At 41.5% G+C, this 13,250-nt stretch overlaps 1 protein-coding gene across 10 annotated transcripts in view; it reads right to left on the bottom strand.

The window, feature by feature from the left end:
- Positions 1-13,250, bottom strand: part of utrn (utrophin) — a 193,325-nt gene that overhangs the window by 27,327 nt on the left and 152,748 nt on the right. For all 10 annotated transcript variants that reach the window (XR_003982296.1, XM_030404293.1, XM_030404286.1 and 7 more), the window contains 4 exons: positions 13,045-13,202; positions 8,581-8,747; positions 5,953-6,064; positions 1,575-1,711 (listed from right to left, as the gene is read on the bottom strand). Coding sequence is in view for 9 of the 10 variants with exons in the window: in XM_030404293.1 (XP_030260153.1) it covers positions 1,575-1,711; positions 5,953-6,064; positions 8,581-8,747; positions 13,045-13,202 (574 nt within the window). In the remaining variant the exon portion in view is untranslated. The remainder of the gene's footprint in view (positions 1-1,574; positions 1,712-5,952; positions 6,065-8,580; positions 8,748-13,044; positions 13,203-13,250) is intronic.

The raw sequence follows: 13,250 nt of genomic DNA, 5'->3' as shown, positions 1-13,250 counted from the left end.
GCTTATTTCTGCAGAAAAAGCTGTTCGCAGTGTACTCCAGCCTGTGGCAACACGTGGAAAGGGACAGCTCACAGGAGAGACTAATGCTGTAAAAGAGACGGGAAATGATGACCATGAAAGAGTTCTAAAGTCTCCATTCCCTGCTGCCATATTTCGAAAAGATCTCTGTGTTTCGCCGCAATTCCTCTGCTTTCAGGGACATTTATCAGGCAGGCATCTCTGCACGAGTCATTTTTCAGGGAGGAAGGGAAGTGAGAATGGAGCTATGGGGGCGATGAGGAGGAGGAGGAGGAGGAAGGGCAAGGATGGGAGGGATGAAAGAGGGAGTGCAATCCATCTGACGGACGACTGTGTGCAACTCGATGTTGGAGAGAATCTATCGCAAGTGAACAGGTGAGTCACTGTGAGCTGACGCATGAACGTCTTTGAGAGCTTCTGCTGCTCACAGGAGTGTGAGCAGGAGATGTCGGAAGGTAACATTAACAATAACTGAGTGATGGCGTAATCCGAAAAATATAAAAAATACTAAGTGGCAGCAGAAAGGAGACAATAGATAGACCTGTAAAATGTAGAAAAACCAACAAATATATGTCAAAAAGAGCTAAACAGTCTCAAAGCACGAGGGGCAAATGGACCGATATCCGGAAAAAAGGACCACAACTCAGACGCATATTCCAGAAGCCGCCTGGATCGTCTGCATAAGGCAGGCCCAGTTAAACGGCTCTGCAGGGGGATTTATGGTTAGCAGGAACTGGTACATAAATCAGACGTAGTCGCTGGGGGGCAGGTGCTGCAGACTGAAGATCTACAGTGCAGCAACGGCACCTGGTAAAGACCGCACCGACAGGTAAATAAACACATAAACTGAGCGGGGAATTAACACTCCCCACATACACAGGCAGGTACGTGTGTGTGAGTGAGTGTCAGGCAGAAGACTTTTCATACTTCTCATAACCTCGGGCCTGAGGATATTTATGACGGAGCGAGGGATTTGACAGTAAGATACATTTAGAGCGGCACCCCATCAATTTTGCATGTCAAACTCGTTCATCGGGAGCACTACTCAGCCTGTGAAAGCTGTTTTATAAAAAAATAAATAAATAAAAGACCTGACTTCAACGAGCAGGAAGGTTCAAATGAAAAACAAAGATAGAGTCAGGATGTCTCCATTTTTGATTGAATCTGCGCTTTGCAATGTTATGGATGTGCGATGAGAAACCGATTTACAACACAGTTGAAGCATTTTCTCACAAGCATTCCCATTTTCAAAGATGCAAAATATGAGATATGACAGCAAGTGTTAAGTTATCTTTGGTTATTACACTGAGTTTTCAGGAGGCTGGCCTTAAAGAGACAGGAACTAAAACAGAGCGTTTCAGATACAGTGGTGCAGAACTGGACAGTATGAGAAAACTCGTGTTTTTCTGAATATTAAAGCCTGTTAACTTTCTAATAGTAACCCAAAATGAAATTATGAATCTCAAACAGAGCACAATATGTCTCCTTTAAGATATCTTAGCAAATAAGACCTGAGCATTGGCGTTTTTCATAAAAAACACTCAGGTGTTACTTACGTTTCCATGTTGTCGCCCTCCAGAACGGTCTGGACTGGTAGGTAACCTAGCCGAGGATGTTTGGCAAAGTACTTCTTCGATCGGAATTTGTTCTTCAGCACTTTGGTGAAATCACGCATGTCCTCACCCGATGTCGTCTGTGAGAGAGAAAAAGAGACGGAATGAGTTTCTGTTTTGTTATTTATTGGTGTGCGTGTGTGTATGTGTGTGTGGATGTTTTTTGCATTTCCACCGTCTCCTGTGCACCCATAAGCAGCGCACGCATTTGTGCGGAAGAGAATGTGTTTTGTTAATTAGATACTTAGCGAAGGTGTTCCTCCTGCAGAAGTGGTTTCTGCCTCGCAAGCAAACAACAAATTACCACAACAGCCTGACCAGAGGGGGAGAAAATCCCTTCACAGAGGATTCAGAAAACCACCACTGAACACACAGACACACACAAACAAACACACACACACACACAGAAAAATATACTACTCCCACAGTTTGACAGATACGCATAAATGAACAGACTCTATTATAGTTCATTTGGCTTATTGACTAATCCACATAATTTAAGTTTCTAGCCTGAGCAAACCAACAGCAATTACAGAACAATTATCCCAAAGCTGGAGGAGAAATTGTTTACGTTCACATGTGTGTTTGTGTTTAATTGTGAATAAATGAACCTGTTTTTTTATTCTTTCTCTTTTAAGATTATTTTTTGCCTTAATTAGATAGCGACAATACGGATTTAGACAGGAAACAACAAAGCCTTAACTAGATAGTGACAATGTGGATAGTAAGCAATGAAAGATAGAGAGATAAAAAGGGGTTTACACATATAACTAAGTTTCTTAGCTGGAGTTGAATTGTTGAAGTTGTCTGTTGTGCATCGTAGCCACAGGGCCACAAGGACGGCCCTGATGTACTGTGACAACAAAACGACGCTAGACGCTTCAATCTCACCCCAACCCAAACAACATCAGCACTTAGGAAAGGGAAAAACATTGAAATTACAGTAATCAATACAGCGCAACACCAAAATTTGGCACCGAGCAGAGCGATGAAAGTGCCACTCCTATATAAATGAAAACTTATCAGAAAAAGCAATATTGTGGCCATAAAATAAACAATAAGACAAATATGAAAGAACAAATTCTGCTGAATGACCGCACAGAGTCTCACAAAAGCTGATATCAATCTATAACTGTGCCAAAACTGTTTTTCTGTAGCATCATTATTCAATATAAACTTGATATTTTCAAAGGTATAAAACTGTAACACAATTTGGTTTGAGCACGGGGGAGACGGGCGAATACGGTTATGTATGGTGTTGATGTTTTTGAAGGAAAAGATAAAAATAAAAACGAGGAAAAAAAAGACTTCAAAGATGTCTAATAAAGTTGAGTTCAACTCCGGGCTTTAAAATGACAAAATAAGCTGATGCAGAGGAGTTTCTAGTGTGATTTCCCTCTGGCATGAATAGCAGATTTGGGTCTCAGTACATCTAACAGCTTTGAACTGCTAGATTTGAGTCATTTCCTACCAGTCTACAGTACCTTTTGGATCAATACAGCTCTGGGAAGTTGGAAATGTTTATAAACAGCAGGCGCTACCGGAGCTTTCCAAGGCTTTTCTTACTTTTGTTCCTCAGCCATTCCACTATCGATCTCTCTGTATTGTCTCGACTTAAGGTCATTGTTTGAGTTGTTGCGCCAGTCTGAGGTGTTTGGCACTGTGTAGCAAGTGGCCCTCAATAATCTGCTTGTATTTGGCTCCATTCACTGCTCCGCATGTCTTCCAGTTGTTTGTGCTGGAAAGCCTTGCGGACTGCCGTCACAAGCTGTTCTTCACAGCCCTTCACGAAGTTGCAACTGCGTTTTGGCAGACACAGAGCTCAACATTATGGCCAATAAGTATCAAGTATCCATTTAATCAGTTCATACAATCTTTGGTCTTCTGCTGTTAGTCTTAGACAAGACACTTTTGCAGCTTCAAGGTTGCTGTCACGAATCTCTCTTTTCTGCTACACACACCAGACTTCTGTCGCGCTGATTATTATTCCTCCTAGCGAGATCGGCATTCGTGGTTTTAACAGCAATGAGAGAATAGAGGACTCTAATAAAGTCCTTTTGATGCCTCTAATAGATGTGCTTAAGAATGCAGATGAACACAAATCATCACTGTTTTAGACTTTAAAAATACACACTTTCATTTCTCAGTAATATACTTTGAGTCTACGATGTGCTGTAACATTACGCGGAGAAAGTAAAGAGAAAAGTTGAATACTCTCTGAGGTCACTGTTTATTTCTCCCTCTCCAACAGTTGTTGATCAGTGAACTCTCAAGTGATTAACGTACCCTATAGCTGCGTAAGCACAAGTGTATGTTGCTGCAGCAAAGCTGAAAATAAGAAGACGTCTTTTCCAAAGTCGGGGCAGGCAGCTGCTGGGCATCTTAACTCAGGGAAAAATGATCACTACTCCCTAAAGCTGCTCCTCCAAAGTCAATATCTATCCCATTTGCAAAATTGAAAAAGCAAATTAAAAGACAGAAATGAGAAACGTCTCCGCTCCAGTCACTCAAAGTTTGACGTTAAGCAATATCAAATTGAGTTGGCCCACAAGTATGCGATCCTTATTGAGAAAGAGAGCTATGTTCAATTTCACCAAGCTCCCCCCTTTCTAATATTCTTCTCTCCAAGTAGTAGTAAAGTGAAATATTGCTTTCTGGCAGAAATTATAAAAAAGACGTCAGAGAGCCATGAGTATTTTGACATTTGTTCGTGTAAATTTAAATCAGACTTCTGTCAGGGGGGTTGATCCTGGAACAAATTGAAGAAATAAACTGCATGGGAAGTAGAGGCAGGAGTAATGTCAACTTGGATTAATCACAGTGAGAGGATAAAAATCTGTTTACACAGGCACATAATAGGAACTCATTTCCCAGCTGTGGACAAAAAGCCAGTGCCCACGAGGTAAATGAATTCAATATTAGGGCTGAGATTTGGTTCTCGGTTAAGGTAAAATGTTAACTGGTGTCGGGTTCGGAGTCAGAATGCATTAGTTATTGTTAAGGTTGGGCTTAAGTCAACTTTTGACAATGTCTTTCTCTGTAGTTTTGGTCTGTTTTTCCTCGTTTGGCCTAAAAATTAAGATGAATCTTACAGGATAAGTTCATCCCTAAGTTCCCCCATCAGTTGAGTCATTATCTACTCAAAATCACATGGCTCATCAGACACAATTCAAGTCTCCAGAAGCCCAGAGATCCCAAACTGATTGGAGAAGACTTTATTTAAAGGGATATAAGGGTGTAAGTTTAATCCATGTTCCAATCCATGGCGGTTTATACTTGGACCCATTCACTGCAATGTATTGTTGTTGTGCGGTCGTTTCTGAGGTTGCTAAAACTACGTAAGCTAGCGGTCTGCAAACTTTATCTCTCGAGGGGGGGTCCTACTCGGTGTCACGGTGTGTTGGAACATGGATTAAACTTACACCGGAATATCCCTTTAAATCCCTATGTACCTGAAATATTCACTATAGCTGTAAAGCTAAAAGGGTAAGCACACACCCTGTCTGAAGTGTAAACACGACATCAACTGTGTGTTAAGATTGTGAATAATTAATTTTTTAAAATCAATTTGAAAATCAGATCTTGTGGACTCCGAAGACTTGGATTAGGCCAATTTTTTGTTTGTTTTTCTTCATCTACTTCAGGTTTTTTGAAGAAAGCTGCAAGACTATTTTGCTGTGAAGCTCCATCAATATTTTTTCATTTTACGAAACTTCACCTTGCTTTCCATAGGCATGGGGGTGAGTTTTCATTTTGGGGTTATCTTTTCTTTTAAGGGGAATCCAAATGATACAAAATACAATCTTTTAACAGTAAGGTGCTTCCAAATCTGTGGTTACAGTTTGGGAAAGGCACACTCCTGTTTCAAACCGCACAAGGAGAGGTCAAACAGAGACTCACAGAGTTTTTCTGAGTTTGGTGTGGAAGTACTTGACTCAACCCCATGTGATCTCAGAGCCCTGACCTTTAGGATGAATCTGAATGCAGACTAGAAGGTCTGAGTGGGCGTTCAGACTTTAAAAATAAAAGCAAGAGGCTGGTGGTGTGTTGGTGGTTTGCTCATTCTAGCGAAACAATCAAAACTTGGACCACGGAAGGTACAAAATATTGATACATTTAAAACATCAATATGTATTCAGTGCAAGGTAATAAATTCAAATTGAAAATCAGCATAAATGTGTTTCTGTAATAGCCAAAGTCTGCAAGTGTGAATGCCTGTGCTTTCATTAAATGGATGAGCGGAGTGTGCCAGCACATGGAAAAGAGATATGAGATGAGGTGCTGAACAATGTGTGTGTGACTGTGTGTGTGTGTGTCTCACCGGTGTGCAGTACTCCACCATGGGGTAGTTGAGCTTGTGGCCCTTGGCGGTGCGCCCAGAAAAGAAACAGCTCTGACACACGTCGTAGTTGAAATGCTTCAGACTGCGATACCTGGAGAGTGAGAGAAAGGCGAGGAGAGAAAGGGAGGTGGAAAGTGAGATAAGTTGAGTTGGGAGTAGAGTGTGTGGATTTCACTTTCATGTCCTCAGGGTGTGGGCGCGTGCGTGTGTGTGTGTGTTCGTGCGAGCGAGCACACATGTAGCTTTGACAACATGACTCATCTCCAGGCTATGCTGGGGCCTTCTGGAGAGCTGTCAATTTCCACTGTCACTCAAACACACAATCCTCCACATGCAAATGTTCATACACACACACACACACACACACACACACACACACACACACACACACACACACACACACACAGACACAGACACAGACACACACCCTTCTCAATATGCTGAGTGTGACTGACAGTTGGGTTTCCACCAAAACACAACAACGTGACAACAACCGTCGTCGATGTTGTCCCCAGCAGCAGCTGTAGCCACGAGGCCATTAAACAGCTAAATTGAGACAGGAGCCATTCAGACGTAATAGCTTAAGTCTTTTATCTCTCTCTCCTCTCCGGCTCTCCCAAGGTTAGCTGACTGATGAGCTACGAGAGGGTGCCATATATCAAAAGGATGCACCCGCGCACACGACACCACACAGTCAAATGTGCTATTACCTATGGACGTGCGGCATATTACCGCAAGAAGGGGGCGTTAATTCACCTTCACAGCAGGAGGTGCTGAGTATGGCACTTGACTAATGAGTTGATCCACACGTGACTTTGGTAAATACTGGGACCCTTGCTGACCATCAAGCCACTTCTCTATTACTTTAAGCCATTTCAACTGTTCACGTTACTTTCACATAACTATTTCAACTTGTTACATAACCTTCACCCAACTATTAAACCATTTATCTATTTTAGCTCACTATTTAATCCTTAGCCATCACTTTTGCCTGCATGACTCTATGCATAACTTTAAGCCCACTATTTTACTGTAAAACCATTACTGTAAGCTTGTTATACCATCTGTTTATCCTTTACTTTTGAGCCTTTAGCAGTAGCACATGCTGCTAAGGTGTTGACTAAGGTTAGTGGGAGGTATAGTATGTAATTTGCAGTCAGCCCAATGTAGGTGGTACAGTAGCTGCTGTTTTTTGGCCATATATTTACAAAGGATTAGCATCACACCAATTCGGATGGTTCTACTAGGATGGTTATTTTCAACCGAAACAGAAAATATTTTTAGATTTCTTTTTCAAATTGGTTTTAAGCTACTCCACATGTCTTCTGCACACCCACTGGCACCCACTAGCCCAGTGTCTAGTCTAGTCTAGTCCTCACTAGTAAACCTGGTTGAAAATCACTTATCTAAACATTTGCACAATAGGAGTGAGTAATAGGACCGAAAAAGATTTTAAAATAAAGGTCAACAAGCAATTTTCTAGTATTCGTTCTAAAGAATTCACATTTTACAAACAGCATCAAGGCCTTTTATCGCACTAGCATTTTGTAGCACTGGACATTAAGTGGAGTTATGGCTAACAGGAACAACAATGCACATAAATATGTAAATGTTACATATTTTGGACAAGTATGCTTCACTGCACAGGGAATGGTGCATGTTGAATGTCGCTTGTTAACTGTCACACTAATTTGATGCGGTTAGGTTTACATTTATCACATGTAAACATATCTGCTGACACGTTATGCTTTTGACACTCCCATGTACTATGCTTGTTTAAAAAAAGCTACTGCTACGTACAAGACAAAAAAAAAAAAAAAAAAAAAATGAAATCTACAAAATGCCTGCTATGCATTTTCCCCTCCTCTTTCACTCTTGCTCTCTGCCTCGCCTTCTCTCCATCGCTCCCTCTCATCGATCAATGACAGAACGTGGGAGACGTGTGCTTCATCAAATGTCTGACTGCATTTCTCTTTCTGCTGGCAAAGCAAGGGATCTGAAAGGGACAGTCCTGCCACCCTACTTCACTTGCCGTGTTGTTACCCATATCTCCACCCACAGAAAAACAGTCAGCAAAAAGAAAAAAAACACGACAGCTGCTGAACAGGGACGCACATCCTTCATAACCTGTTGGGATAAGATCAGGAACCAACTGAAACAAAGGCAGGTGTGCATGGGTGTGATTGTCAGTCCTGCACAGTATCAGAGGGTGGTCTGTTGTACTGTTTGCCAGTCATTTGGCTCTTTGTGAACTTTGTCAATGTGGCTGTAGTCCGTATGTTTGTGTGTATGGGCATGTGTCCGTTTTTCCGTGTGTGTGTGTGTGTGTGTGTGTGTGTGTGTGTGTGTGCGCGCATGTTTCATTGCGGACCTCCGGATGGTATTTAGTCAGTGGTGTATCAGCTGTTGACATTTAGATAAATGCCTGCCCTCCAGAGCAGATCTGCCCTTTATGCTCAACCAGGAGAGAACAACACAGAGCGCTGCCACTTTTAGCGCTTGTGTGAGTGCTTTGTTACAGGTTCCAGACTTGTCACTTTAACTTGTTTGTGTGCTACAAAAATCTTGAATTAAATGCTAAATCTGAAGCGAGAATGTGAGTTTTACCTGAAGCCAACAATGGGACACTCCTTGCAGATGTTACACTTGGCCTGATGTTTCGCCGTCTCTGCGGCAGCCACTCTGTGCAGGACGGGAAGCCAAACCATCGACTGTGGCTCCAGACGCATCCAATCAACAAACTGCCTGGGCTCCAGCTCCACCTTATTGTTCACCTGGGCATAAAAAAGAGGCAGCGCCGGGAGTTAGGAGCCTTCAAATCAAAAGTTTAGCAAGCATGTCAAGTTTACAGTTTCTATTACCAAACAGAGACGATGAACTGAACATAATTAAGAAACATGCACAACATCATTTGCAGAAATGTTAAAAACAGGCTGTAACTCTCTGCTTGTTACCGAAAGCCTAATAAAGATGCAGACACATTTAAGATGACCATACATATTAAAGCAACGGTTCCCTCAGAAGCATTACAGCCTTGAGTTGTGGACCAAGACGAAATACATTTTATGAGCTCTTTATTCATGTTTATTGGTTGAAATATCTTACTATAAACTTTGATTGATTTTAACACCCTCACTGCCCTTGTCCTACACGCCCATGGCTTTGCTGTTAGCTAACAGCCATAATGCCCCTGTGCAAGTAGCTATGTAAAATACCCACCATCTCCTACTTCTAACTGCTTTGAACTTTTGGAGGTATAATTGTCCATGTCACTTTAAATACTGTCTATGTGAAACAATTTCTGGGAACACATAATGACAACAGTGTCAACTTTACAGAAATAGATTGAGAAACATTGCAAGACATGAAAAAAATGTTCACAAGAAACATCGCTGTTCAACTGCAGATTATAATGAGCCTGCTGGAAAAGCCAACGCGGGCTGAGAAGCTTTGACATGGCTGTTGTTATCGCTAAACAAATCAAAGACGACCTTTCCATCATCTCTGACACACAAAAAGGGCAGCAAATGCAGCAAAGGGCTGAATATATTTGAAAATAAGAGGAGAGAATAATCAAAAGGAATGCTTGTGCTCCCCTGATCCCTTCCTGGGGCTAGGGTTAGGGTTAGGTGTGCACGACTGAGTGTCTCAATTTTATTAGCATATCCTTCTGAAAGTAAATGAGTGCTAAAAAACAAAAAGGAAGCACATTCCAACTGGAAAATTGAAGATATGGATCAGCTTTTTTTTTTTGGTTCTAACATTTACCAGTGAGCTTTGGTGTGACATAAGGTTAATTCAAAAATGTGTTCAAAGAAACAAACATAGAAAAACTGCCATCAAATATTTAGTTTAATTTGAAGTCATGAAAGGTTTCTTATTTAAAATGTGCTAACTACAGATTTTATTTCACAAGGTAAGTTCTTTTTTTTTTTTTTTTACTTTTTTTTTGGCCTTTTATCGGCTTTATTGATAGAACAGCTGGAGATAGACAGGAAACAGGATGAGAGAGAGGGGGAGTGACACGCGGCAAAGGGAGCCCAGGCCGAGACTCAAACCCGGGCCCGCTGCAGCGAGGACAAAGCGTCTGCTCTACCAACTGAGCTAAACGGCGCCCCACAAGGTAAGTTCTATAAAGTTGCGTATCTTTAGACAACATGGAACATTTGAGAGGTTTTAGATCAATAACAGAACACAATCACTGATTATAATGTTAATGTATAATTTATGTGCATTTTGAAAACCGTAAAAAGGTTCATTAAATATGGTTCCTCACATGGATTAAAAGTGCATGAGAAGTTACTTACTGGTTGACGAGTGAGAATCCTGCCAATTAAACTTTCACAATGATGACTTCACAATGACGACTTCTCTCAAATCATTTTAAATCCTTCACCCTTCTTTTTGACCTTCCCCTGAACAATCACAGTACCTTTCTGTCTCTGCTTTTCGCATATTGAAGTCTCATCTTTGCCCCCACCTCCACTCCTCCCTGCCACATAATGGCAGATTTATAGCACTTACAGATTAATTACTGCAGAGAAGAGATGGCTAGATAGACGGATGGATGGGTAGATGAAGGAGACTGACAAAGGAACAGTGAAAGAGGCCGTATTTATGGCGCCGCTACTCGTTCATCGCAGGCCCATTAAAACAAATGGACTGGGTGACTGCACTGTCACTGGCGGGGCAGACGAACACGCAGGTGGCACAGTGCTTTGCTTGTACATGTGTGTGAATATGCAAATGAGTGTGTGTATGTGTGTCAGTTTCTACCTGCCAACTTAGTTCGATGACTAAATGATTAATGTCCAAATGGACTGCAGCTGGCACAGCAATTCACGAGTGAGTCTGTGGACAGTTTGCAGTTTGTGCGTTCTCACCTCTATATGCGCATGTGTGTATTAATTAGCCATCTAGAGGGTGAATTGTAGGCATGTGTTTACATTTTTAAAAGTAGAAATAGGAGAGATACAGTACGGTTTGAAACCACCTCCCTCTGCTATTATGAGAGGCGCTGCGCATGAAATCAGTGAAATTTATAGCTTCCTAATTTTAATGTTTGGCTCCCATTTATGGCGGCCCGAAGCACGAGCCAAGGGAAAAAAGGAGTGAGAAAAATGAAAGTGATCCCAAGGGGATGAAGGCATCATTAAATGCCGGTAACGTCCAGAGATAAACCTGGGGAAAGTGGTTAGCTGGCCGCAGTAAAACACTAGAGGACCGCCAGCAGAGGACCGGAGGCCATTCGAGGCTTCATGGTTGGTCAGTAGAGCTTAAAGATTGAGGCAATTTGACAGGATTGAGAGAGGCAGGTGTTAGTTAGCTGGAGAACGTAAAGGGGACTGAGGTGTTTAATGACAATTAGCTCCGGGAGGATGCATCGAAAGTTAATCTCTTACAGTATTGATCACTTGCCAAAAGATATTACCAGCACTCTCTCCAACTCTTTATATACTAACCAATATTTAACCAAACTTTGATTACTGTTACTCCAACACCTTTACATGTAAATAAGGATTGACAAACCCTTGTGTGAATTTCAAAGCCAGTGCAGAAATGTTGGCAGAGGCAGATATGTTGATACAATGCACTGGCACAGTCATAAATCCGGTCTTTCTGACGCTTATAATGTTCAGCTTTTGGAACACTGTAACTGATTTGTGTTGATTCGCCTCACGAACTAGCTCAGAGAGTGTTGCAGGAGTTGGTGCAAGAAATCTTCTTTGGGTAAAAGTGGAAAATCAGCCAGTTTTTCTCGTTATCTTTAAGCTGCAATAGATACAAAATGTCTGTGACTCTTAGAGGAATAAACATAAAACATAAACCTAAAATGTTGGGTGAGGTTGTAGGGGTATATATGAAGAATGGATTAATCAATTACTCCTTGGGAACATCACACCGAATCAATTATATTTTGGAAAGCAAGTGCTGGACTATGTCTACATCATCAATGCCAGGTCTTCAAATGCAGCTAAAAGTGGATGGTCAATTTTTCTGCACTACACGTTGATGTATGTGTATACATAGATAACTGAATATTGTTGTTTGTGTGGCATGAAGGAGCTTTTAAACTTTAATTTCATTATGCAACTGAGTTCTATAATAACAACAAATCACCTTGAACTTTTGTCAAATATATAATACATATAGTGCATGCAGCAGATTGTATACCTAACCTATTAAGAGATCTACATCTCACAAGAGAAAGCCGCTCTGCAGTGATGGAGAACCAGCAGATGTTCAAGAGGCTGAGAGTCTTGGAAAAATGCCCACAAACTCTGTGCCAGGAGACGGTCTACCACCACCAACAGTCAAAACACCTGACAATGCCCAGAAAATGTTGACATGCCATTTTTCTTCAAAACAAGAATGATGAGATAATATGGAAAACAGAAATCCGTAGGCCATTTTGAGTTGAATTGTTTCCGCCTTGTTTTGTCCTCATGTTTGCAAGTCATAACTATAAGAAACTTACAATTAATCAAATATCTGTCACAATTTCTCAGCGCCATCTTCAAATGGCGAGATTTGTCTGACCAACAGACTCATCAGTGCACTCTCACAGGGAACTAAGAAACCCAGCAACAATTCATATTTGTGAGGCTAGAAGAAATACTTTTTAAACAACTCTAAAAACTTTACATGACCAATCAATTATCAAAACATTTGCAGAATATTTTAGAGTTAACTGTACTTAAATGCACCTTGTCCATGCAGTGCGAGACTTGTCTTTCTCTCATCAATCTCATTTTTGAATGTGACTTCATCATCATATCCCACATTAAGTGATTTTTCCTGCTAATAGGTTATTAAGTATGACTTTATTATGATGAGAACACAAGGATTTTGATCTGTGTTGCCAAGCATGCATCATTTTTTAATACATCTAGTGCTAACACAGGGCCAAAATAGCATTCCAAAGAGATTGCTTCCCTTTGCCTGTAATCCATTTGGTATTAAGAACATTATGTGATTACTCAATCCCTAGCTTATGTGCTTATACAGTTTATTTTTGATGTGTGTATAAGCTGTAAGTCCATTTCTACATGCTTCTATATGTGAACATACGTGCTGGAAGCAGCTGCGAACACTGGGCTCGATGTTGGAGCCCCCGAAGGCAGCCACCTCCCCGAGCTGCTTCGGGATCTGGATGGCCTCGTGGAGCAGCAGACCGAGCTGCCTCTGGTCACACGTGTCACCTGCCGACGCTACCTGGCTGAAGAGGTCTGAGTGGGGGGAGAATGGGGTGGAGGTGGTAGAGAGATGAGGTGGAG

This window comes from Sparus aurata, chromosome 22 (genome assembly GCF_900880675.1).
Source record: "Sparus aurata chromosome 22, fSpaAur1.1, whole genome shotgun sequence".
NCBI lineage: Eukaryota > Metazoa > Chordata > Actinopteri > Spariformes > Sparidae > Sparus > Sparus aurata.
The sequence above is the reverse complement of the archived record's forward strand: the minus strand, read 5'-3'. Positions and strand labels throughout refer to the sequence as shown.